Source organism: Elephas maximus, chromosome 5 (assembly GCF_024166365.1).
Source record: "Elephas maximus indicus isolate mEleMax1 chromosome 5, mEleMax1 primary haplotype, whole genome shotgun sequence".
Classification (NCBI taxonomy): domain Eukaryota; kingdom Metazoa; phylum Chordata; class Mammalia; order Proboscidea; family Elephantidae; genus Elephas; species Elephas maximus.
Window position 1 is genome coordinate 160530169 of NC_064823.1, and position 27477 is coordinate 160557645.

Genomic DNA, 27477 nt, shown 5'->3' on the forward strand with positions numbered 1-27477 from the left:
TCAGCAGCTGAATCCCTGAGATAGACCCTGATGAGCACCTAGAGCCATCCTCCTGGCCTTGGGGAAGGAAAAAATTTGCAACTGGGGGGAAAAGATAATTTGTTAGCTCCATTAACTGGGGGAGCAAAGGACAGAAGCGGCTCCTGTCCAGGCATAAACCGTCCATGGACCTTGAGTACCTTTCCCTTCTGCATGGACCTCTGTGGGCCTATTTTGGGAGAATAGGCCCTTGTTGGCAAACTCCAACCATTTCAGCCATGTGGTGGAGAGGTGGGTGTTTGACGTTTGACATTGCTTTGCCTATTAAACAAGGTCCTCACCTACCCACATCAGGGACCTAAGGACTGGTAGCTCCACTCAGGTCACCCAGACACCCACGACAGGGGTCCACGGATCACTGGTACCTCCCAGTCCTTACAATCAAAAACGCTGGCCGCCAAGGATCCCTCTGCAGAACCGACTCACCAGCACGCTCGAGGGAACAGAGACGCGTTTTCCTCAGAGACACTCGGGGGTCGGTTCCCAATCCCCTGCCTGGTTCAGAGCGTGAACCCCTGCTGCAATCAGATACTGGTACATATGCCAATCACCCCTGCCCCTCTAAGACTGTAGGACAGAGCCTGTACCACACACTTGATGATCAGCTACCTGGAAACCTGAGCTGAATTCATATAAGAAAACTGAATGGACTCCTAGACTGATATACCTTATAACAGCTCTAGCCAGCTGGGGACAGGACACCAGAGCTCCGAAGGTGAAAATAATCAAGCTAGCTCACTCAAGCAACCCATAGGGGTATACCAAAACAAAACAAAGCAAGCAGCTATGACACAGTAAACAAGCATAAACTAATACAATAACTTATAGATGGCTTGGAGACAACAGTCAATATCAAGTCACATAAAGAAACAGACCATGATCACCTCAACAGGCTCTCAAAACAAAGAATCCAGGGATCTTTTAGATGAAAGTGCATTCCTGGAATTACCAGATACAGAATACAAAAGATTAATATACAGAACCCTTCAAGACATCAGGAAGGAAATGAGGCAATACGCAGAACAAGCCAAGGAACACACAGATAAAGCAACTGAAGAAATCAGAAAGATTATTCAGGAACATAATGAAAAGTTTAATAAGCTGGAAAAATCCATAGACAGACAGCAATCAGAAATTCAGAAGGTTAACAATAAAATTACAGAATTAAGACAACTCACACTAGAAAGTCAGAGGAGCAGAATTGAGCAAGTAGAAGCTGGAATTTCTGAACTCGAAGATAAATCACTTGGCACTAATGTATTTGAAGAAAAATCGGACAAAAGAATTAAAAAAAATGAAGAAACCTGAAGAATCATGTGGGACTCTATTAAGAGAAATAACCTATGAGTGATTGCAGTACCAGAACAGGGAGGGATAACAGAAAATACAGGGAAAATTGTCGAGGATTTCTTGGCAGAAAACTTCCCTGATATTGTGAAAGACGAGAAGATTACTATCCAAGATGCTCATCGAACTCCACATAAGGTAGATCTTAAAAGAAAGTCACCAAGACATATTATAATCAAGCTTGTCAAAACCAAAGATAAGGAGACAATTTTAAGAGCAGTGAGGGATAAAAGAAAAGTCATCTACAAGGGAGAGCCAATAAGAATAAGCTCGGACTACTCGGCAGAAACCATGCAGGCAAGAAGGAAATGGGAGGACATATTTAAAAAATTGAAGGAAATAAATCGCCTGCCAAGAATCACATATCCAGCAAAACTGTCTCTTAAATATGAAGGTGAAATTAAGACATTTCCAGATAAACACAAGTTGAGGGAATTCATAAAAACAAACCAAAACTATAAGAAATACTAAAGGGAGTTGTTTGGTTAGAAAATCAATAATATCAGGTATCAACCCAAGACTAGAACACTGGGCAGAGCAACCAGAAGTCAACCCAGACAGGGAAATAAATAAAAAAAAAAAAAGCAACATTATTAAAAAAAGAAAAAGCCCAAAACAGGGTGACGGCGATGTTATTACATAAAAACCCACCCAGTGCTAAAAGAAGACAACATTAAAATAATAAAGAGGGACTAAGAAATGTAATCATACACCTTCCATATGGAGAGGAAGATATGGGGATACAAAGAAATAAAAGTTAGTTTTAAATTTAGAAAAATAGGGGTTAATAATAAGGTAACCACAAAGGAGACAAACTGTCCTACTCATCAAAATACAAGGGAAAAATACAGACTCACCAGAAACAAAATCAACAACAGCAAATATGAGGAAAGGACAATATATAAAGAAAATCTACTCAGCACATAAAATCAAATGGGAAAAAGAAACGGTCAACACACAAAAAAAGACATCAAAGTGATAGCACTAAATTCATACCTATCCATAATTACCATGAATGTAAATGGACTAGATGCACCAATAAAGAGACAGAGAGTGGCAGAATGGATTAAAAAACAAGATCTGTCTATATGCTGCCTACAAGAGACACACCTTAGACTTAGAGACACAAACAAACTAAAACTCAAAGGAAGGAAAAAAATGTATCAAGCAAACAACAATCAAAAAAGAGCAGGAGTGGCAATATTAATTTCTGACAAAATAGACTTTAAAGTCAAATCCATCATAAAGGAAAGGAAGGACACTATATAATGATTAAAGGGATAATACACCAAGAAGATATAACCATATTAAATATTTATGCACCCAATGACAGGACTGCAAGATACATAAAAGAAACTCTATCAGCATTGGAAAGTGAGATAGACAGCTCCACGATAATAGTAGGTGACTTTAACACACCACTGTCAGTGAAGGACAGGACATCTAGAAAAAAGCTCAATAAAGACACAGAAGATCTAAATGCCACAATCAACCCACTTGACCTAATAGACATATTCAGAACACTCCACCCAACAGCAACCGACTACACTTTCTTTTCTAGTACACATGGAACATTCTCTAGAATAGACCACATATTAGGTCATAAAGCAAGCCTTAGCAGAATCCAAAACATTGAAATATTACAAAGCATCTTCTCTGACTATAAGGCCATAAAAGTGGAAATCAATAACAGGAAAAGCAGGGAAAAGAAATCAAACACTTGGAAACTGAACAATAGCCTGCTCAAAAAAGACTGCATTATAGAAGACATTAAGGGTGGAATAAAGAAATTCAGAGAATCCAATGAGAATGAGAATACTTCCTATCAGAACCTTTGGGACACAGCAAAAGCAGTGCTCAGAGGCCAATTTATATCAATAAATGCACACATTCAAAAAGAAGAAAGGGCCAAAATCAAAGAACTATCCCTACAACTTGAACAAACAGAAGGAGAGCAACAAAAGAAACCCACAGGCACCAGAAGAAAACAAATAATAAAAATTAGAGCTGAACTAAATGAAATAGAAAACAGAAAAACAATTGAAAGAATTAACAAGACCAAAAGCTGTTTTTTTTAAAAACTCAACAAAATTGATAAACCACTGGCCAAACTGACAAAAGAAAAACAGGAGAGGAAGCAAATAACCCAAATAAAAAGAGGGGCGATATTACAACAGACCCATCTGAAATTAAAAGAATCATATCAGATTACTATGAAAAACTATACTCAAACAAATTTGAAAACCTAGAAGAAATGGATGAATTCCTAGAAACAGAATACCTACCGAAACTAACACAAACAGAGGTAGAACAACTAAATAGACCCATAACAAAAGAAGAGATTGAAAAGGTAATCAAAACTCCCAACAAAAAAAAGCCCTGGCCTGGATGGCTTCACTGCAGAGTTCTACCAAACTTTCAGAGAAGAGTAAACACCACTACTAAAGGTATTTCAGAGCATAGAAAAGGACGGAATACTACCAAACCCATTCTATGAAGCCACCATATCCCTGATACCAAAACCAGGTAAAGACACCACAAGAAAAGAAAATTATAGACCTACCTCACTCGTGAATGTAGATGCAAAAATCCTCAACAAAATTCTAGCCAATAGAATTCAACAACATATCTAAAAAATAATTCGACACGACTAAGTGGGACTCACACCAGGTATGCTGGGATGGTTCAACATTAGAAAAACAATTAATGTAATCCACCACATAAATAAAAGACAAGAATCACATGATTTTATCAATGGATGCAGAAAAGGCATTTGACAAAGTTCAACACTCATTCATGATAAAAACTCTCAGCAAAATAGGAATAGAAGGAAAATTCCTCAACATAATAAAGGGCATTTATACAAAACCAACAGCTAACGTCACCCTAAATGGAGAGAGCCTGAAAACATTCCCCTTGAGATCGGGAACCAAAGATGCCCTTTATCACCATTCTTATTCAACATTGTGCTGGAAGTCCTAGCCAGAGCAGTTAGGCTAGATAAAGAAATAAAGGGCATCCAGATTGGAAAGGAAGAAGTCAAAGTATCTCTATTTGCAGATGACATGATCTTATACACAGAAAACCCTAAGGAATCCTCCAGAAAACTACTGAAACTAATAGAAGAGTTCAGCAGAGTATTGGGATACAAGATAAACATACAAAAACCAGTTGCATTCCTCTACATCAGCAAAAAGAACATCGAAGAGGAAACCAACAAATCAATGACATTTACATTAAATACCTAGGAATAAATCTTACCAGAGATGTAAAATACTTATACAAAGAAAACTACAGTGCACTTCTGCAGGAAACCAAGAGACTTACGCAAGTGGAAGAAGATACCTTGCTCCTGGATAGGAAGACTTAACATTATAAAAATGTCTGTTCTACCGAAAGTGATCTATACATTTAACGCAATTCCAATCTAAATCCCAAAGACATTTTTTAATGAGATGGAGAAACAAATCAACAACTTCATATGGAAGGGAAAGAGGCCCTGGATAAATAAGGCATTACTGAAAAAGAAGAACAAAGTGGGAGGCCTTACTTTACCTGATTTTAGAACCTATTATACCGCCACAGTAGTCAAAACAGCCTGGTACTGGTACTACAACAGATACATGGACCAATGGAACAGAATTGAGAATCCAGACATAAATTCATCCACCTATGAGCAGCTGATATTTGACAAAGACCCAAAGTCTGTTAAATGGGGAAAAGACAGTCTTTTTAACAAATGGTGCTGGCATAACTGGATATCCATCTGCAAAAAAAGGAAAGAAGACCCATACTTCACTCCATGCACAACAAACTCAAAGTGGATCAAAGACCTAAATATAAAATCTAAAACAGTAAAAATCGTGGAAGAAAAAATAAGGACAACGCGAGGAGCCCTAATACATGGCATAAACAGTATACAAAACATTATAAAGAATGTAGAAGAAAAACTAGATAACTGGGAGCTCCTAAAAATCAAACACCTATGCTCATCCAAAGACTTCACCAGAAGAGTAAAAAGACTACCTACAGACTGGGAAAAAGTTTTTAGCTATGACATTTCTGATCAGCGCCTGATCTCTAAAATCTACATGATACTGCAAAAACTCAACTGCAAAAAGACAAATAACCCAATGAAAAAATGGGCAAAGATATGAATAGACACTTCACTAGAGAAGACATGCAGGTAGCTAACAGATATATGAGGAAATGTTCACGATCATTAGCCATTAGAGAAATGCAGATCAAAACTACAATGAGATTTCATCTCACTCCAACAAGGCTGGCGTTAATCCAAAAAACACAAAATAATAAATGTTGGAGAGGGTGTGGAGAGACTGGAACACTTCTACACTGCTGGTGGGAATGTCAAATGGTACAACCACTTTGAAAATCGATTTAGCACTTCCTTAAAAAGCTAGTAACTACCATACAATCCAGCAATCCCACTCCCTGGAATACATCCTAGAGAAATAAGAGCCTTTACACGAACAGATATATGCACACCCATGTTTATTGCAGCCCTGTTTACAACAGCAAAAACATGGAAGCAACCAAGGTGCCCATCAACAGATGAATGGATAAATAAATTATGGTATATTCACACAATGGAATACTACACATCGATAAAGAACAGTGAGGAATCTGTGAAACATTTCATAACATGGAGGAACCTGGAAGGCATTATGCTGAGTGAAATTAGTCAGTTGCAAAAGGACAAATATTGCATAAGACCCCTATTAAAAGAACTTGAGAAGTAGTTTAAACTGAGAAGAAAACATTCTTTTGTGGTTACAAGAGGGGGGAGGGAAGAAGGGTCAGAGAGGGGTATTCACTAATTAGATAGTAGATAAGAACTACTTTAGGTGAAGGGAAAGACAGCACACGATACAGGGGAGGTCAGCACAACTGGACTAAACCAAATGCAAAGAAGTTTCCTGAATAAACTGAATGCTTCGAAGGCCAGTGTAGCAGGGGCAGGGGTCTGGGGACCATGGTTTCAGGGGACATCTAAGTCAATTGGCATAATAAAATCTATTAAGAAAACGTTCTGCATCCCACTTTGAAGAGTGGCATCTGCGGTCTTAAACGCTAGCAAGCAGCCATCTAAGATGCATCAATTGTTCTCAACACACCTGGATCAAAGGAGAATGAAGAACACCATGGACACGAGGCAATTATGAGCCCAAGAGACAGAAAGGGTCACAGGAACCAGAGACTACCTCCTCCTGAGACCAGAAGAAGTAGATGGTGCCCGGCTACAACTGATGACTGCCCTGACAGGGAACACAACAGAGAACCCCTGAGGGAGCAGGAGAGCAGTGGGATGCAGACCTCAAATTCTCATAAGACCAGCCTTAATGGTCTAACTGAGACTAGAAGGACCCCAGTGGTCATGGCCCCCAGACCTTCTGTTGGCCCAGGACAGGAACCATTCCCAAAGCCAACTCTTCAGACATGGATTGGACTGGACAATGGGTTGGAGAGGGATGCTGGTGAGGAGTGAGCTTCTTGGATCAGGTGGACACTTGAGACTATGTTGGCATCTCCTGCCTGGAGGGGAGATGAGAGGGTGGAAGGTGTTAGAAGCTGGTGAAATGGACACGAAAAGAGAGAGTGGAGTGGGAGAGCGGGCTGTCTCATTAGGGGGAGAGTAATTGGGAGTGTGTAAAAACTAGGGGGAGAGTAATTGGGAGTGTGTAGCAAGGTGTATATGGGTTTTTGCGTGAGAGACTGACTTGATTTGTAAACTTTCACTTAAAGCACAATAAAAATTATAAAAAAAAGTTTGGAACTGAAAGCAAATTGGGACAATTTTATAACAATTTTATTTTTTAGAGTATAAATTTTTCTGCAATTAAGGTGGACACCAAAATGTATGAAAATCATTTCCCAGCCCCCTGTGTAAATAAACCCATTGGAGAAGCTGCCCTGTGCTCTGAATCTGTTTCCTTTTCTCAAGTTCCATCAACGGCTCTGGGCAGCCCCAAACGCCCAGTAGTGGCTGGAGAGAAAAGTGCTATTAATGAAAACTGGGCATACTTCTATCATATTTTTTCATGACAAACTCTGGTGTGTTTAAAAACGCAAACTGACGTACAAAAATTCAATATTATCTTGAATAGAACCAAACACTCTGAGGGACGGAGTGGCAGGTATGGGGGTCTGGGGACCATGGTTTCAGGGGACATCTAGGTCAATTGGCATAACAAAGTTTATTAAGAAAATGTTCTGCATCCCACTTTGGTGAGTGGCATCTGGGGCCCTTAAAAGCTAGTGAGTTGCCATCTAAGATGCATCAATTCGTCCCAACCCACCGGGAGCAAAGGGGAATGAAGAGCATCAAAGACACAAGGAAAATATTAGCCTAAGAGACAGAAAAGGCCACATAAACCAGAGATTCCAACAGCCTGAGACAGGAAGACCTAGATGGTGCCCAGCTACCACCAAGGACCGCCCTGACAAGGAATACAACAGAGGAGTCCTTGATGGAGCAGGATAAAATTGGGGTGCAGAACTCAAATTCTAGTGAAAAGATCAGACTTAATGGTCTGAGTGAGATTGGAGGAACCCTGGAAGACATGGCCCCCAGACTCTGTTAATCCAGAACTAAAACCATTCCTGAAGCCAACTCGTCAGATAAAGATTAGACAGGTGGGTAAGACATAAAATGATACTCGTGAAGAGTGTGCTTCTTAGTTGAAGTAGACACATGAGACTAAATGGGCAGCTTCTGTCCGGACGTGAGATGAGAAGGCAGAAAGAGACAGGAGCTGGTTGAATGGACACAGGAAATCCAGGGTGGAATGGAGGAATGTGCTGTCACATTATAGAGAGAGCAACTAGGGTCACACAACAATGTGTATATAAATTTTTGTATAAGAAACTAACTTTAGCTGTAAATTTTCACTTAAAGCACATACACACAAAAGCACTAAAACAAAATTCAGTATTAACAGTCTTTATTTCACATTCAGGCAAAGGCAAGGTGTTGATGCAACTTTGTATTATACAATTTGGCATTTGTTCAAACGCCAGGAGTCGTAAGTGAAAACGCCAAGCAGCGAGAAGTTTTTAACTATGGGTGAAGGGAGTTCTGCCCGTGACTGACATTATCCCATCTCCTTTCGACTCAAGTCCTGGCTGGACCTGGGCATCTTCCTCAACTTACCTAGCTAAACCTTCCACATTGAGGGTGCAATACCTAGTCCATCTCATCTCATTGGCCATGAACTGGGAACCACTGATCTTTTTACTGTGTCTACAGTTTTGCCTTCTCTAGAATGCCATATAATTGGAATCATACAGTATGTAGCCTTTCCAGATTGGTTTCTTTCAGTTAGCAATATGCATTCACAATTCATCCATGTCTTTTGTGCCTTGATAGCTTATTCCTCTTTATCACTGAATAATATTCCATTGTATGGATATATACTGTATGGCTATAGATACAATGGGCTCAAACATACCAACGATCATAAAGATGGTGCAGGACTGGGCAATCTTTTGTTCTCTCATACATAAGGCTGCCATGAGATGGAATTGGTCCTAACAGAAAAAAAATATGTATACAGTAACAGTGATGGCAGCCTTATTTTTAATTTATCGGCTATGTCCTTATAACCTTCGGAATGAAGCCAAATGGGACTGATAAACACGACTACTGTCACAACTGGCCACAAGGGCACACCGAAGATCCTTCCATTCTGATCGCTATGTGATAACAGTAGCTGCATCTCCCCAGCCCTGTGTGAGGTGCCTTAGACAGGCCATCAGAAATAACAACAAACTCTACTTGAACAAGATGCAAGCTTCACGAGGAGGGCAGGGACCATGCCGATGGTGTTATCACTGTATCCTTAGCACTGACTACACTTCCTAGCACACATGAGCAATCAGCAGATGTTAGTTAAATGACAAATAAAAAATAATTTTCCCAATTCTTTAAAAGAGCAGAATGCTCAAAACAGAGATTGAACTGGCAACAGCAACTTGAAGTTACACGGGAAGCTTAGGGGGCAGTGAGCTTAAGATAGTGGTGGTGAAATAATGTAGAAAAAGATAGGCAGAATTGTAGTACAACTTGAAAAATGTAACCAGTGTCACTGAATTGTATGTGTAGAAATTGTTGAAACTGGTATCAAGAATGGCATTGACGTGAAATGAGGACATTGACGAAAACTGGTCCTGCCAACACAGAAACATTAGAAGAGACATCTAAAGCCACAACTGATAAGAAGGTATTAGATGATGAAGAAATGGTAAGAGTGTGGCTCTTGGCCAAGTGCAATGAGAACAAAAGTCCTCAGCACCTTTCCATGAAGAAGGCCTTTGTAAGGAGTATGAGGCCAGAATCATAGTTCTAAGAGGGGCATACAAAGCAAGGATTGACAGGCATGAGCCTTAAAGCATCTGAGTTGGGGGAAGAAGAGAATTTAGACAAAGAGAAGACCTCATGACCAATTTAGGACTAGGGCAGAGAGTGCGACAGTATGGCATGGGGAAGAGGCAGGGTCCATCGTACTCTTGAAAAGGATGCTCAAACCAAATGACTTTAAGCAACTGCAAGACAACTGCAGTGTGGATAACAATCCAGTTTTACATTCAATAAATACTCAGCAGCTAATACATTCTAGGCACACAGAGCCAGGGCTAGGACTGTATCAGTGAAGCAGGCAAAAATGGTCCCTATTCTCATGTGCTTTACAACCTAGTGAGATAAGCCAAAGTTTATCTTTAGAACCCAGTGGGGAAGTACAGGAAGGGACACCTTGATAAAGCAAATATTGCTTCATGAATCATTCCAATGCTAAGAAAATATAAATAACGTAAAGTGTTAGATGAATTAAAAATTATTAAATGTGAGCTTGTATTTCCACTTAGGATGTATACAGTTAAAAAGAAAGTTGCTCCCACCCTAACAAAGAGAAAAAGTCATGTTGTCTATAAAATCAAACTTTTCTTGAGCCCATCAGAGCTGAGTATTTAGCAGAGAACTAATCAGTACATGCATGTAAGGGAACCATCAAAGGCTAGAGAAAAAACAAAAGGGTTAGAGAACAGCGCCTGCCACTCACACAAGGTCAGGAATAGTGCCTGTTCCCACCAACCAGACTTGAAAAACTCACAATTCATGGGACATTGGGTAGAATACTGTCATGGATTGAATGGTGTCCCCCCAAAATATGTGTCAACTTGAGTAGGCCATAATTCCCAGTATTGTGTGGTTGTCCTCCATTTTGTGATCTGATGCAACTGTCCTGTGTGTTGTAAATCCTGATCTCTGCCTCCAACTCATGGCAACCCTATATACAACAGAACGAAACGTTGCCTGGTCCTGCGTCGTCCTCATAAGTGTCGTTATGCTTGAGCCCACTGTTGCAGCCACTTTGTCAATCCATCTCCTTGAGGGTCTTCCTCTTTTTCGCTGACCTTCTACTTTATCCAGCATGATATTCTTCTCCAGGAACTGGTCGCTCCTGATAACGTGTCCAAAGAACGTGAGACAAAGTCTCACCATCCTTGCTTTTAATAAGCGTTCTGGCTGTATTTCTTGCAAGACAGTTATGTTTGTTTTTCTGGCAATCCATGATATAGTCAATACTCTATGCAAACAATTCAAAAGCATCAATTCTTCTTCGGTCTTCCTTATTCTTTGTCCAACTGTCACATGCATATGAAGCGATTGAAAACACCATGGCTTGGGTCAGGCACACCTAGTTCTTAAACTGACATCTTTGCTTTTTAACACTTTAAAGAGGTCTTTCGTAGCAGATTTGCCCAATGCAATGTATTGTTTGATTTCTTGACTGCTGCTTCCAAGGGCATTGATGGTGGATGGAAGTGAAATGAAATCCTTCACAACATCAACCTTTTCTCTGTTTACCATGATATTGCTTATTGGTCCAGTTGTGAGGATTTTTATTTTCTTTATATTGAGGTATAATCCATACTGAGGCTATGGTTTTCGATCTTCCTCAGTAAGTGCTTCAAGTCCTCTTCACTTTCAGCAAGCAAAGTTGTGTCATTCACCTAACTTGTGGTTGTTAGTGAGTCTTCCTCCAGTGTGATGTCCTGATCTTCTTCATATAGTCCAGCTTCTTGGATTATCTGCACAGCATACAGGTTGAGTAAGTATGGTGAAAGGACATAATCCTGACACACACCTTTCCTGACTTTAAACCACGAAGTATCCCTTTGTTCTGTTCAAACGACTGCCTCTTGATTCATGTACAGTTTCCTCATGAGCATAATTTAGTGTTCTGGAATTTCCACTCTTCGCAATGTTATCCATAATTTGTTATGATCCACACAGTTGAATACCTTTGCATAGTCAATAAAACACAGGTAAACCTCTTTCTGGTATTCTCTGCTTTCAGTCATGATCCATCTGTCATCAGCAATGATATCCCTGGTTCCACGTACTCTTCTGAATCGGCTTGAATTTCTGGCAGTTCCTGGTTGATACACTGCTGCAGCCACTTTTGAATGATATTCAGCAAAATTCTACTTGTGTGTGATATTAACGATATTGTGTAATAATTTCCCAATTCGGTTGGATCACCTTTCTTAGAAATAGGCATAAATATAGATCTCTTTAGTCAGTTGGGCAGGTAGCTGCCTCCTGGATTTCTTGGCATAGATGGGTGAGCACTTCCAGCACTACATCTGTTTGTTGAAACATCTCAATTGGAATTCCATCAATTCCTGGAGCCTTGTTTTTTGTCAATGCCTTCAGTGCACCTTGGACTTCCTCCTTCAGTACAATCAGTTCCTGATCATATGCTACCTCCTGAAATGACTGAATGTCCACCAATTCTTTTTGGTACAGTGACTCTGTGTATTCCTTCCATCTTCTTTTGATGCTTCCTGTGCTGTTTAACATTTTCCCAATAGAATTCTTCAGTATTGCAACTCGAGGCCTGAATTTTTTCTTCAGTTCTTTCAGCTTGAGAAATGCTGAGTGTGTTCTTCCCTTTTGGTTTTCTAACTCCAGGTATTTGCACATGTCATTATAATATTTTACTTTGTCTTCTCTACCACTCTTTGAAATCTTCTGTTCAGCTCTTTTACTTCATCATTTCTTCTACTTGCTTTAGCTACTCAATGCTCAAGAGCAAGTTTCAGAGTCTTTTCTGATATCTGTTTGGTCTTTTCTTTCTTTGTTGTGTTTTTAATGACCTTTTGTTTTCTTCATGTATGATGTCTTTGATGTCATTCCACAACTTGTCTGGCCTCCGGTCATTAGTGTTCAATGCGTCAACTCTTTTCCTGGGATGGCCTCTAAATTCAGGTGAGATATACTGAAGGTCATACTTTAGCTCTCGCAAACTTATTCTAATTTTCTTCAGTTTCAACTTGAATTGCTTATGAGCAATTGATGGTCTGTTGCACAGTTGGCCCCTGGCCTTATTCTGACTGATGATGTTGAGTTTTTCATCGTCTCTTTCCACAGATGTAGTGTATCTGATTCCTGTGTATTCCGTCTGGCGAGGTCCACGCATATAGTTGGCATTTATATTCATGAATAAAGGTATTTGCAATGAAGAAGTAATTGGTCTTGCAAAATTCTATCATGTGATCAGACCTCTGGCATCATTTCTATCACCAAGACCATATTTCACAACTACTGATCTTTCTTCTTGGTTTCCAACTTTCCCGTTCCAATCACCAGTAATTATCAATGCATCCTGATTGCACTCAGACTGTAGAAATTGGTAAAAATCTTCAATTTCTTCATCTGTGGCCTTAGTAGTGGGTGTGTAAATTTGAATAATAGTCATATTAACTGGTCTTCCTTGTCGATATATGGATGTTACCCTATTACTGACAGCTTTGTACTTCAGGATAAATCTTGAAATGTTCTTTTTGACAATGAATGCAACTCCATTCCTCTTCAAGCTGTCATTCCCAGAATACTAGACCATATGATTGCCCAATTCAATATGGCAATTTCTAGTTCATTTCAGGTCACTAATGCCTAGGATATTGATGTTTATGTGTTCTATTTCATTTTTGGCAATTTCCAATTTTCCTAGATTCATACTTTGTACATTTCATGTTCTGATTATTAATGGATGTTTGAAGCTCTTTCCTTTTTTATTTTTTGAGTCGTGCCACATCAGCAGATAAAGGTCCTGAAAGCTTGACTCAATCTACATCATTAAGGTCGACTCTACTTTGAGGGGACAGCTCTTTCCCAGTCACCTTTTGAGTGCCTTCCAACCTGGGGGGCTTATCTTTTTAGGCAGTATATCAGACAATGTTCTGCTGCTACTCATAAGGTTTTCACTCGTCAGTTTTTAAAGAAGAAGTTGCCAGGTCCTTCTTCCTATTCTGTCTTAGTCTGGAAGCTCCTTTGACACCTATCCACCATGGGGGACCCTGCTGGTATTTGAAATACTGGTGGCATGGCTTCCAGCATCACAGCAACATGCAAGCCACCACAGTACAACAAACTGACAGACGAGTGGTAGAAAGAAGCTATGCCACTGGAATTTCAAAACCAGCAGAGTCACTCATGGTAGACAGATTTCAGCAGAGCTTCCAGACTAAGACAGAATAGGAAGAAAGGACTGGAAATCTACTTTGGAAAATTAGCCACTGAAAACCCTACAGATCACAAAATATTGTCCAAGACTTTGACTAGCTTACTTTGGCCATGCTAGAGTAGGACACCGTGGCCACTACACTGGACACAAACATACCAATGATCAAGAAGATGGCACAGGACCAGGAAATGCTTCGTTCTGTTCTACATCGGGTCACTGTGAGACAGAGTTGACTCAGCGGCAATCAACAACATCATCAAATGTGTAAACAGATCAATTAGAGAATGAACACCAAAATGTTAATACTAGTTATCTCCGTAAAGTTTCAGGTGACTTTTATTTATATTTTCAAAATTCTTTAGAATTATCATATATTACTTATATAATAAAAAAGTCATTTTAAGTATGGCAAAACAGAATGTGTACCAAAAAAATTAAAGGCCAAAAGAAATTGGAGAAAAACAACCCAACATTTTACAAAAGGTTAATTTCTATTACAGAAAGAGCTTTTCCATATCTATAGGAAAAAATAAACACCCTTCAGAAGAATGGACAAAAGGACGTGAACGGGCAATTCAGAGAGGAGTGATTTTATCACATGGTCAACCTCACCTACTTTTTAAAGAGATGAAAATTAAAAAGAGATGCCAAAACAATCAAGTCAGTAGACAGCAAACAAAATGAAAACCCTCCAATTGGCCATGAGCAAGGAAACAAGTATTTCACACACTATTGGGTTTTGGGTATTTGATAGGAACATAAAATGATATTTTTCTGGAGGACAATTTGACAATATGTAACAAAAACCTTAAAAATGTACATACCCTTTGACTCAAATCTCATTTCTAGAAATCTATGCTATAAAATCATCAGAAAATGTACCAATAATATACATAAAAGTATTTTTTTGTAACTCAATATAAAGTAAGGAAAACTGAAAACCATCTAACCGACCATCAACAGGGACGCCATTAAGCGGGAGCCAATGCAAATGTTAAAATGATGTCGACTTCCAGCAAAAAATGCTGAACGTACACACTGAGTTTACACCTCCTCCTTCCAAAAATTCAGTGGAAACAACAGAAAAGTAAATAAGTAAAACCTGAGCATCCCTGAAAAGCTGGGAGGAGTGATACCTGCAAACCAGAGCCACAGAAATTTCTGGAAGAGAATAAAGCAAAGCAAAAGATTAATCTGGAAACCCAACAGAAGATACGAACTTGTAACCCCATACAGGCAAAATCAAGGATTTCCATAAAAAGTGAGTTTTCCTGGGGGAATCCCTAAATAACGCCTCGAAGAGAAGCAGCATCAACTAAGAGAAAGGGTGCCGCAGACGGAGTAGTTGAGGAATGAGCAGGACCGTGGAACACAGCACCTGCTTTCAGATGAGGTAGTCTGGGATTAGTCAGCAGCGTAAGGGCCACAGAAGAACTCTAAAGTGGGATGTCAGAACGAGACACTCCTGCAGTGGCTGTGAGGCCAGAAAGAGAGCCACTGCTCAGAGAACACATTGGTACGAAGCCTGCCTAGCCTCAGTGCCTCTTCCTTTTCTTCACACAGTGGGCACCTGAGGTAGGTCCAGTAGGCACCTCTCTGCCTGGCTGTCCATGTATCTCTACATGCAAACACATGGATAAAGGCATGTAAAGACACACTCCACGCTATTAACAGAGGTTACCCAGGGGATAGACATATTACTAAGGGAAGGGAAAGGGGATTTATGTTTTTTATTCTTCAAACTTCTGCCTACCTTGAATTTCCTTACAATGAACATATATTTATATATAGTTATATGTATTTTTTATATGTATTACATACCATATATTTAAATAACATTTAAATCTAGATATAGATTCAGATTGAGATTTATTGATGTAAAATGATATCAGGAAGGAGCCCTGGTGGAACAATGGTTAAGCACTCAGCTGCTAACCTAAAGGCTGGATGTTCGAACCCACCCAGGAGCTCATGGGAGAAAAGACCTGGCACTCTGCTACTGTAACGATTACAGTTTGGAAAACTCTATGGGGTAGTTTTTCTCTGTCATATGGGGTCGCTATGAGTGGGAAATGACAGCACACAATAACAACGATATCGAGACGTTAAATGAAATAAAAGCAGAACACAAAGTATGGTTTCATTTCTGTAGAAAAACAGCATTTTATAAACACACCTGCACAGCAAAACGTGTGGAGGGATAGACACCAAGTGTTAACCACAGTAAGTTCTGCATGGTGGGAAATCTAAACCTGTACCCAAACCCGTTGTGGTGGGGTTGATTCCAACTCATAGCAACCCTACAGGACACAGCAGAGCTGACCTATAGGGTTTCCAAGGCTGTAAATCTTTACAGAAGCAGACTGCCACAACATCTTTCTCTCACGGAACCACGGACCTTTTGGTTAGCAGCTGAACGCTTTAACTACTATACCACCAGGGCTCCATAGTGATAGCTGTTTACAAAAAAAAAGAGGAATTGCTCATCAGAGCATAAGAGATTTCAACACATTTCTGGAAGTCAGAAGCCACCTGTCCAGTATAGCCCGAGAACAAAGAGCGGGCAGTGGGAAGGGCAACCCTGCTGCCCTTGGCACCGGGATGTGTGGTTTTCTGGACATGAAGACCCCCCTCGCTTACTCACAAGCTTCATGAGAGTGGGACTGTAATGTCTTCTCTCCCCACTATGTTCTTATAACACAGTAAGTGCTATGTCAATATTGGCTGAATGAGAAACAGAATAAAGCACAATTTACCAGAACAGGATGACCTCTTATAAATGGACAGCCTCATGTTCTAAGTGCCCAGGCAAACACACATCTAGACAATACTTCGACTATGAGGCAAGGAAACTGGCATTTAACAAAAAGCAGTTTCACTTACAGGGTGCTTGGCTGAAAGTCTTCCGGTCACAGTTCCAGTTTGGTTCCATGTAGAGGAAATGAAGCCCTTTATCAGTTAAAAAGAAGCATTTTAGACTCTGAACGATGCTATGCTAAATCAAGAGCATGTTGGGCCCTTTCATTCTTCACCTACAACATACAACACCAGCTGTCTTCCTCCAGCAGGCAAAAAGCTGCTCATCCTAAATTCCCAACCCTGGGCTGGCTTTGGAGGTTACCAAACTGTGAGATGTGATCTGGGGTGGGGAGAAGGAGGTGTTCCCCTAGCCCGTGTGGAAACTGTGATGAGATACATAGGTCTTCACGTTGCTGTGCATAGAGAGGGAAGTGGCTGAGGGACAGTGGGTGGAACATGGCGGGATCCCTGTGGGACTGGAGTCTGAAGGCAGGTCCTATCACTTACAGTGTGACTTCGGCAAGTCACACAACATATCTGACTGTAGCTTCCTCATCTAAGAAACAAAGCAATGACATCTGGCTTGGCTACCACAAATGACTCGAGAGAAGAGATGCAAGCACATGATCAGCTGTACCGCTTCCAGGGAAACGTAAGGGTTTTAGTTATCATGGCAAGCTATGCTGTACAGAAACCGGATGGGTAAGAAAATCAGGGTTTCTAGTTTCAAGAATATTAGGTGATTTCATCATTTACTAAAAAACTTCAAAACATACATGGATCTGAACTCATATATAAACCTTATTATTAATCACAGTTATCTATTTTATTGTAGCTTCAGTTACCTTTTTCAAGCAAGCTAGCAATCCATCTACAAAGGTTGACTTGATCTTGTGAACCTAAATTACAAAAAGAAGAGAAATCATTTTCTTTCCTTTTTTTTACGTCCTTAAATTGGAACAAGCTTCCACGCAGAGTTTCATAGGGCATGAACCTCTGATGCCACCTGACTCCAAAAAAGGCCCTGAAATGATCTTAGGTGGTGACCAGACTTAAATAACCGGCCTACAGAGGAAGGTGGCACTCTCACTTTAAATAAATGCTGTATTATGGAACAAATCAGATTTACAGAAAAGTTGCAAAGATAAATACAGAGTTCCCAGATACTCCTTACCCAGTTTCTCCTGCTGGTATCCCCTTGTAGTTCTCTTTCAGGACTTACATTACTTCAAGGAAAAGGGGTCAATTTGGTACCAGTTGTCCCAGACTAGCTACCTAGCCTGAACAAAGACAGAGCAGGCCAAGGGCTCAGTAAAGACTAGCACCAATGCTATGGGTGGCCCGGAACACCAGAGAGCTCCTGAAGTCAACGGCAGATCTGTGATAGAGAACACGAGTGGCTAGAGCAGGAAAGGGAAACCCGTCAATAAATCACCAGTCAGCTTTCACGCCAGGTGATAAAACACAGCGGAGGAGTAACTCAGCCAGGCCCAGAGTTGAGCGGAGGAAGGAGGAGGCATTCTTAAGCATCTTCTTCTTCTTCTTTTTTTTTGTGAAGCATCTTCTAAACTGGGTGCTGATGGAAGTCATATTTGCACTGAAGTTACACCATAATAACAGTCCAAGCGTTTCCCTCTGAATTCTCACAGTCCTCCATTCATTGTTGTTTGCCGTGGAGTAGATTTTGACTCATAGCTACCATATAGGATAGAGTAGAACTGCCCCATAGGGTTTCTTAGCCTATAATCTTTATGGAAGGAGTCCTGGTGGCACAGGGTTTAAAGCACTTGACTGCTAACCGAAAGGTTGGTGGTTCGAACTCACCAGCTCCTGAGTGGGAGAAAGAATGGCAGTCTGCTTCCGTAAAGATTACAGCCTTGGAAACCCTATGGGGCAGTTCTATTCTGTCCTACAGGTTTGCTGTGAGTCGGAATTGACTCACCAGCAGGGGATTTTGTGAGCTGGAATCTTTATAGGAGGAGCTCTGGTGGCGCAATGATTAAGTGTGTGGCTGTGTAAAAATGTCAGGGGCGAGGTGTCTGACTTTCTCCAACTTCACAAGGAGGAAGGAGAACCAAGACCAACAGCCCAAGGCTGATTCCTATGAGGTGGAAGTCAGACACACCTTCTCCCTCTGCCATCTCTACCAATTCTGACACCAACTGTCCCTCCCACAGGACTCTCTACTGGGTTTGATAATTCACAGCAGTGGCCACACAGAACTCACAGACCATACTCAAAATTATGGGGTCTATTTGGGAAGTAACAGTTACAATTCAGGCTCAGGAACACTCAGGATACAGTTCTTTCATCAGGACAGCCTCTCCCCAGCAGTGGTAGCAGGCACACCTCTCCCTGGCCCTATACCTCTGCCCAAAGGCATTCAGCTTTCTCTCTCTGGGGGCCATGAAGCCCACCGCACCGTTTCCTGCTGCCAGGCCTCTTCTGCTGGCCTCTCCCTCCTTGGTGGTGGTGGGCTCCTCTTCTCTGCTCTGGAATTGGCTCTCTTTTAAGGCAAAACTGACCAATTCCCTTGGTAGGCCACAATTACCCTGCCACACAATCACCCGGGTGGGATTTACAAGACCATGGCTAGAAAGGCCACACACAAAAGTAATTAACCGCACCACAGGCTGCTACCTGAAAGGCAGGCTATTCAAACCCACCAGCCACTTTGTGGGAGAGAAAAGACCTGGCAAGACCTGGCAATCTACACCTGTAAAGATTATAGCCTAGGAAATCCTATGGGGCAGTTCTATCTCTTCCTATTGGATCGCTACGAGTCAGAATTGATTCAATGGCACACGACAAAAACAATTTTTACAGCAGATTGCCAGGTCTTTTCTCCTTTCAGTTAGCAGCCGAGCACTTACCCACTGTGCCACAGGGTTCCTTCTCCTTCCATTTAAGCTCCCTGGATTCACAACGCTGAAAAGGCCTGCCTGCAGGCTTGAGTAAATCACGTCAAAGCATAAGTTAGCAGGGCTAATACAGGTCAATGTGAACCAAACAGATCCAAAGTACTCAAGTTGCACCAAAGCGGCTTTACCAGAAAGCTCACCATCTGCATCTGTCTCAAACACGCTTTCCCTTTACAACACAGCCAGGGCTACTTCAGCCACCATGGGATTTCCACAAACAGAGGCAGTCTCATGTGGTTCCCCTTCATCACCAAGTGTTTACAAAAACTGTGTAACGTACCTGCCTATATTCCAAAATGATCTTGGGTAATGGATGCAGGTCTTGCAGAACGTTCAACTAAAAAAATGAAAATAAATATCACCAATATAATCCTCCAACTTATTTCAACATTTCACTTATGTTCAGCTGGAAAAAGTCCTAAACAGAGTATATTTTTCAAAATTAAAATTTATCATAAACTCTACTTATCCAGTGTCATAATCCTTGTCCCTTCCAAAAGAACTGTGTTGTCCACATGGGAGCTAAAGACTCTTTATAGGAGCTTCGAAATAAGATTTTTCTTGAGATTAAAAAAAAAAAAAAAACCCATTGCCGTCAAGTCAATTCTGACTCATAGTGGCCCTACAGGGCAGAGTAGAACTGCCCCATAGGGTTTCCAAGGACTGCCTGGTGGATTCAAACTGCTGACCTTTTGGTTAGCAGCCTTAGCTCTGAACCACTATCTAACTCCAGTGCATGTGAGTTACCACATGAGGGAGTAAACTAAGAAAATGCCTACAGACATGTGACTTGAAAGTTTGAGAACGACAAACATTTGAACCATGGTTGTCTGGGCATGATTTCAGGTAGGCGGCAGTGGAATGTGATTACGATTTTTTAAATTAACTTTCAAAAATTATAATATATATACAGGAAAACACAAGATCTTAATGACAGTTTGTTGAATTATCCTAAAGTGAACACAGTTGTGTGACCACCACCCTGCTCCTTCCCCAGAGGTCACTGCCATCCTGACCTCTATTACCACACATCATTTTTTCCCATTTTTGGACTTCATATCATTGGAATCCCAGGGTACAAACTCTTTACGTATGGCTCCTTTGTTCAATATTATGGTTTTAAGTTTCACCCATGTTATTGTCTGAAACAATATTGATGTATAGTATTCAATAGTACGAAGGCATCAAAGCTAGGTATCCATTCCACTGTTGATGGATACTTGGGTTGTTTCTAGCTTCCGGGCTGTTAGGAATAGTGCTGCCATGAACACCCTGGTACATGGATTTTGGTTAACACATGTACAGAATTCTGTTGGCTATATACGTAAAAGGGAGTGAAACTGCTGGATCAACTTCAGTAGAGCTATTGCCTGAAAGATCTCCGAAGTCAAGGTACCAGGTTATCCACCCATCAGTGATGCATAAAAGTTCCAGTTGCCCCACAGCTTTGGCACCATCGGTCTCAGCTTTAGCCATTCTGGTAAATATGAAGTGATTTCATTTGTATTTCCCCAGTGACTAATAAAGTTGGACACTACTCATATATTCATTGACCAACTGTATACCTTCTTTTGTTAAGCCACTGTTCATGTCTTTTGTCCATTTAAAAAACTGCGTTGTCGTCTTTTTCTTCTTGATTTGTAGGAATTTGTTGTTCATGACAGGGATTTTTGGTCAGTTATATAAGATACCTTCTTTCCCTCTGTGGCTTACTTTTTCACTCGTTGAATGGTGTCTTTTCATGTTAATTTTATTGTCCAAATTTATCAATCTTCTCCTTTCTGATTGATGCATTTTGTGCCCTGTTTAAGAATTGTACCTACCTCAGATCTTGAAGATATTCTTTTATGTTATCGTCCACAATCTCTATTGCTTTACTCTTTACATTTAGATACATAATTCATTTGGAATGTATTTTTGTGCATGGTGTGAAAGAGTGGTCAAGATACACTGACCCAGTTATCATTTATGTAAAAAACTCTCCTTAGCCGTGCTTTATCACAGATCATTCATTTTATATATGTGTGTGAGGCTCTATTTTGGATTCTCTACCCTGTTCCATTGGTCTACTTGTTTATCTTGAGTTGGCACTTCATTGCGTTGTTTAATTAATGAATTATTGTAATTCATATTGCTTTATAATTCGTCTTGATGGCCAATAGTGTGAGTCCTCCAACAGTGTTTTTTTCTTTTCAAGCTTATTTTGGCTCTTAGTTGTTTGTATTTCCATATAAATTTAGAAATCAGCTTGTCCCTTTCTTAAAAACCTGGCTAGGATTTTAATCAGGATTGTTTTGAATCGATATATCAGTTTCAGGGAGAACTGATTATGTGATTTTAATGTAATAGCACGTCATGGATTGAATTGTGTCCCCCCAAAATACATGTCAACTTGGCTAGGTCATGATTCCCAGTATTGTGCGGCTGTCCTTCATTTTTTGTGATCCAATGTAATTATCCTCCATTTTGTGATGTGTTGTAAATCCTAACCCCTATATGTTAATAAGGCAGGATTAGTGTGGGGTGTATCTTGAGTCACCACCCTTACCCAAGTCACCACTCTTATTCGAGTCACACCCTTATTCAAGTCAACACCCTTCAGGACCCTTACTCATGTTACACCCTTGATTGAGTCACACCTTTTATCTCACAAGAGATAAAAGAAGAGGGAAGCGAACAGAGACAGAGAGGGACCTTACTACCACCAAGAAAGAAGAGCTGGGAGTGGAGCGCGTCCTTTGGATCCAGGGTCCCTGCTCTGAGAACCTCCTAGACCCAGGGGGCAGAATAATGCCAAGACACACAGAGATCTCCAAGGAATGCTGAGTCCACATATGTTGATAGAGAGAGGAATCCTCCCCCTAGAGTTAGTACCCTGAATTTGGACTTCTAGCCTCCTAGACTGTGAGAGAATAAATTTAGGTTTGTTAAAGCCATTCACTTGTGGTATTTCTGTTACAGCAGCACTAGGTAACTAAGATATACTGTAAGCCAATGAGCACCATCACTCCCTATTTGAATCAGCAGTGAGGACAAAAGCATCTTTGTCAACTATAGACACATACATAGGAGAGGCAACACTGGCGTCCTCAGATACAGGTACTGCCCAGCGGGGAGGACTCTTGCCTCAATAGGATCCAGAATTGCAGTTTTCTTGGAAAAGTTATCGCTAGGGGGATGAAAATGCATCGAAATACTTAGCCAAGAAAACTGTGTAAGATCAACTAACTCTCCTTATCCCAATTTCTTACTCATGAAATAACTTTCTACTCAACAGCCTCCGTATATATCTTGACTTAAGCAGTCTGAGAACACATGAAAAGAATTAAGTGTTTGATCAAATAAAACCTTGGACAAGGTATTACAAATGCTGGTTAACGATCAGAGACAGAGTACTGCAAGCTGGCTGCAGTTCAGCAGCTTTATCAAACACTCTCTTTGTTGGCTCCCCAACACTGACACCATATTCTTCCCATCTCGCTTCTCACTCTTTGGCCACCCCGTGGTCTCCTGTGGGCGGCTCCTCTCCTGACCTCTAAATGTCAGCTTCTCAGGGTTCAGCTCGGGGTCCTCCTCTGTTCTCTAGCCACACTTAAGTCAGTGGTTATCAAGGCTGGCTGCATATCAGAATCACTGAGAGAGCTTCAAAAGTCCACCTGCTACTGGGCTGCCCAGTCAGACAGTCTACTCAGTGACTCAGCAATGGGCTCAGGCACCAGAGTTTCTCAAACCTCCCAGGGGATTCTAATGTGCAGCCAGGCAACTTTCAACAAAATCAGCTGGCAACTTCCCAGTTTGTATCTGCAGCCCGAGACTTCCATTGAGCTCCACCCCCATGTGCCCAACTGCCTGTGTGACTTCTCTACACCAATGTCTCATAAGCACTTCTGTCTTTACATGTTCAAGGCTGAACAACTGATCTTCCCCCCTAAGAAAACCCATTTCTCTCTCAGTTTTCCCTGAATAATGGCCACCTCTACTGGCTCAGGTGTACAACTCACCAACAAGGAATCACCCTGCATTCCTAACTTTTGTTCACATTCACATAAATGTATCAGGAGGTTCTTTCTGTTTTAAAAACTGCTCTGAAAATCCATCTGCTTTGCTCCATCTACACGGCCATCAACTGAACTACTGTGACATCTGTTTCCAGACAACAGCAACACTTGTCCTCAGAACTACAGAGACACCCATATCCCCAGGCCCTAGTAACACCCATCCTCAGACCACAGCAACACTCATCCCTGGACTACAGTGACATTAATTCCTGGAGCACAGTGACACCCAACCCAGACTATAATGACATCATCCCTGACTACAGTGATGCCCGCCCCCATCTACAGTGACACCTGTCCCTGGACCACAGTGACACATGTCCCTGAATTACAATGACACCAACCCTGGACTACGGTGACACCCTGTCATGGGCTGAATTCTGTCCCCCCAAAAATGTGTGTATCAACTTGGTTAGGACATAATTTCCAGTATTCTGCGGTTGTACTTCATTTTGTGACTGTAGTTTTATGTTAAAAAGGATTAGGGTGGGATTGTAATACCTATACCAGGTCACATCCCTGATCCAATGTAAAGGCATTTTCCCTGGGGTGTGGCCTGCGCCACTTTTATCTCTCAAAAGATAAAAGGAAAGGGAAGCAAGCAGAGAGTGGGGACCTCATACCACCAAGAAAGCAGTGCTGGGAGCAAAGCATGTCCTTTGGACCTGAGGTTCCTGTGCTGAGATGCTCCCAGACCAAGGAAGGATGGATAACAAGGACCTTCCTCCAGAACCAACAGTGACAGAAAGCCTTCCCCTGGAGCTGACGTCCTGAATTTGGACTTCTAGCTACTAGACTGTGAGAAAAGCCATCCACTTGTATTTCTATTGTAGCAGCACTAGATGACTAAGACACACCCATTCCAGACTACGACACCCTCCTTGACTACAGAGATGCTCGCACTCCATCTACAATAATAAATGTCCATGGACTACAATGACACTTCCATGGACTACTGCAATAGCCTATTAGTGAGTCTATCTCCTCTACTCTCCAACCAGCCACAAGAGTGGTCTTTAGAAAACATATTTAAGACCATAGTTACTCCCTTACTTAAACCTTTCTAAGGCTACCCATTTTGCTCAAAATCTTCATTCCTTACCATGGCCCACAAAGCACAGCCTCATTGAGTCCTTGACTCCCTCCCCCCGCCAAGGATTGCCCTTCTCCCTGTCAGTCACAGTGCTCAGCATCAGACACCAAGCCTTTTCCCCTTTTAAGACCTTGTTCCCGTTCTTTGCATGCATAGTTCCTTATGTTCAAGTTTCAGTTTAAACATAATTTCTTCAGAGTTCTTTCCTCACTTGTCAATCTAAAGTGTGTCCCTCTCTGCCTTTTTTTTTTTTTTTTTTTACAGAACCTTGTATTCTCTTTAATAAATCTTATCCCACTTTGTAATTGTATGTTCACTGGTTTGTTTACATGTTTACAGTTTCTTCCCTCACTGCAATATACATTCCATGATGACAGGGACTTTTTCCCACCGAGCTATAAACAGTGTCAAGCACAGAGCCAAGGCCACAATAAATGTTTGTTGCATAAAATCGGAAAGACACTGTGTTTCATTCACGACTGTACCCCCAAAGCCCAGCATGATGCATGGCACATATTAGATACTCAGTATGGAAACCCGGGTGCCGTAATGGTTAAGTGCTACCGCTGCTAACCAAAAACGTCGGCAGTTCGCATCTACTAGGTGCTCCTTGGAAACTCTTACAGGGCAGTTCTACTCATAAGGTCGCTGTGAGTCAGAATTGACTCGACGGCAACAGGTTTGGTTTTTGGGGTTAGAGGTTGGGCATTATCATCATTGCTATGTTGATGCCCAATAGCTCCACCTGGTGACACATGTTGTTTCAGCTTGTTGTGATGTCTGAGACTCACAAAAGATGGGTGGTTTCTCCAGGCTGCTTGAACAACTCTGTCAAAGAAATACAAAGATCCAGCATTCTTGATATCAAACCACATTTCCAGCATTTGAATCACCTACAATGTTCTGAGAAAATGTGGCTTCGTTGGAGAAGAAACAGAAAAGTCTCCTCATGTGTGCGGTTAAGAAGCAACACCTGTTCCCCACAATTCATGTTTCTACAGATAGGAGAGAATTTCCACGCTCTGGGGAGGGAGCCTCCAGCTTGAGGTCACAGATGTACACTGAACACTGCATTCCAGAGCTGCAGAAGACATATGCTGTCCAGCCCATATGGGGCATCTGTGAAAACTGACCTTATGCTTGGGCGACAAAAAACTAACATTGTATAGGTCATGTTCTCTGACAACAATACATTTAACTTAGGAATCAATACCAAATATATATATTTATAAATATAAATCCTCATACATTTGAAAAAATTTTTAAATATCATTATAGTTTTTTTTTATTTTTATTGTGTTTTAAGTGGTAGTTTACAAATCAAGTCAGACTCTCATACAAAAATTTATACATACCTTGCTATATACTCCAAATTGCTCTCCCCCTAATGAAACAGCACACTCTTTCCCTCAACTCTATTTTCGTGTCCATTAGGCCAGCTTCTGACCCCCTCTGCTCTCTCATCTCCCCTCCAGACAGGAGATACCAACATAGTCTCATGCATCTACTTGATCCAAGAAGCTCATTCTTCACCACTATAATTTTTTTAGAATAATTTTTATTGTGCTTTAAGTGAAAGTTTAAAATCAAGTCAGTCTCTCACACAAAAACCCATATACACATTGGAACACACTCCCAATTACTCCCCCCTAATTTTTTTTTTTTTAATGAGACAGCCTGCTCTCTCTCTCCACTCTCTCTTTTCGTGTCCTTTTTGCGAGCTTCTAACCCCCTCCACCCTCTCATCTCCCCTCCAGGCAGGAGATGCCAACACAGTCTCAAGTGTCCACCTGATCTAAGAACCTCACTCCTCACCAGCATCCCTCTCCAACCCATTGTCCAGTCCAATCCATGTCTGAAGAGTTGGCTTTGGGAATGGTTCCTGTCCTGGGCCAACAGAAGGTCTGGGGGCTGTGACCACAGGCGTCCTTCTAGTCTCAGTCAGACCATTAAGCCTGGTCTTATGAGAATTTGAGGTCTGCATCCCACTGCTCTCCTGCTCCCTCAGGGGTTCTCTGTTGTCTTCCCTGTCAGGGCAGTCATTGGTTGTAGCCGGGCACCATCTAGTTCTTCTGGTCTCAGGATGATGTAGTCTCTGGTTCATGTGACCCCTTCTTTCTCTTAGGCTCCTAATCACCTTTTGTCCTTGGTGTTCTTCATTCTCCTTTGATCCAGGTGGGTTGAGACCAATCGATACATCTTAGATGTCTGCTTGCTAGCGTTTAAGACCCCAGACACCACTCTTCAAAGTAGGATGCAGAATGTTTTCTTAATAGATTTTATTATGCCAATTGACTTAGATGTCCCCTGAAACCATGGTCCCCAGACCCCTGCCCCTGCTACACTGGCCTTCGAAGCATTCAGTTTATTCAGGAAACTTCTTTGCATTTGGTTTAGTCCAGTTGTGCTGACCTCCCCTGTATTGTATGCTGTCTTTCCCTTCACCTAAAGTAGTTCTTATCTACTATCTAATTAGTGAATACGCCTCTCCCACCCTCCCTCCCACCCACCCCTCGTAACCACCAAGGAATGTTTTCTTCTCAGTTTAAACTGTTTCTCAAGTTCTTATAATAGTGGTCTTATACAATATTTGTCCTTTTGCAACTGACTAATTTCACTCAGCATAATGCCTTCCAGGTTCCTCCATGTTATGAAATGTTTCACAGATTCCT

The 27477-nt window shown here is 41.3% G+C and overlaps 1 protein-coding gene across 1 annotated transcript in view; it reads right to left on the reverse strand.

Annotated features, from left to right (window-relative positions):
• LOC126077355 (DNA polymerase nu-like) overlaps window positions 1-27477 on the reverse strand; it is a 108548-nt gene that overhangs the window by 60580 nt on the left and 20491 nt on the right. The window contains exons 5-7 of the mRNA XM_049886610.1: window positions 19938-19994; window positions 17582-17635; window positions 16821-16886 (exon numbers count right to left, since the gene is read on the reverse strand). Coding sequence (XP_049742567.1) covers window positions 16821-16886; window positions 17582-17635; window positions 19938-19994 — 177 coding nt within the window. The remainder of the gene's footprint in view (window positions 1-16820; window positions 16887-17581; window positions 17636-19937; window positions 19995-27477) is intronic.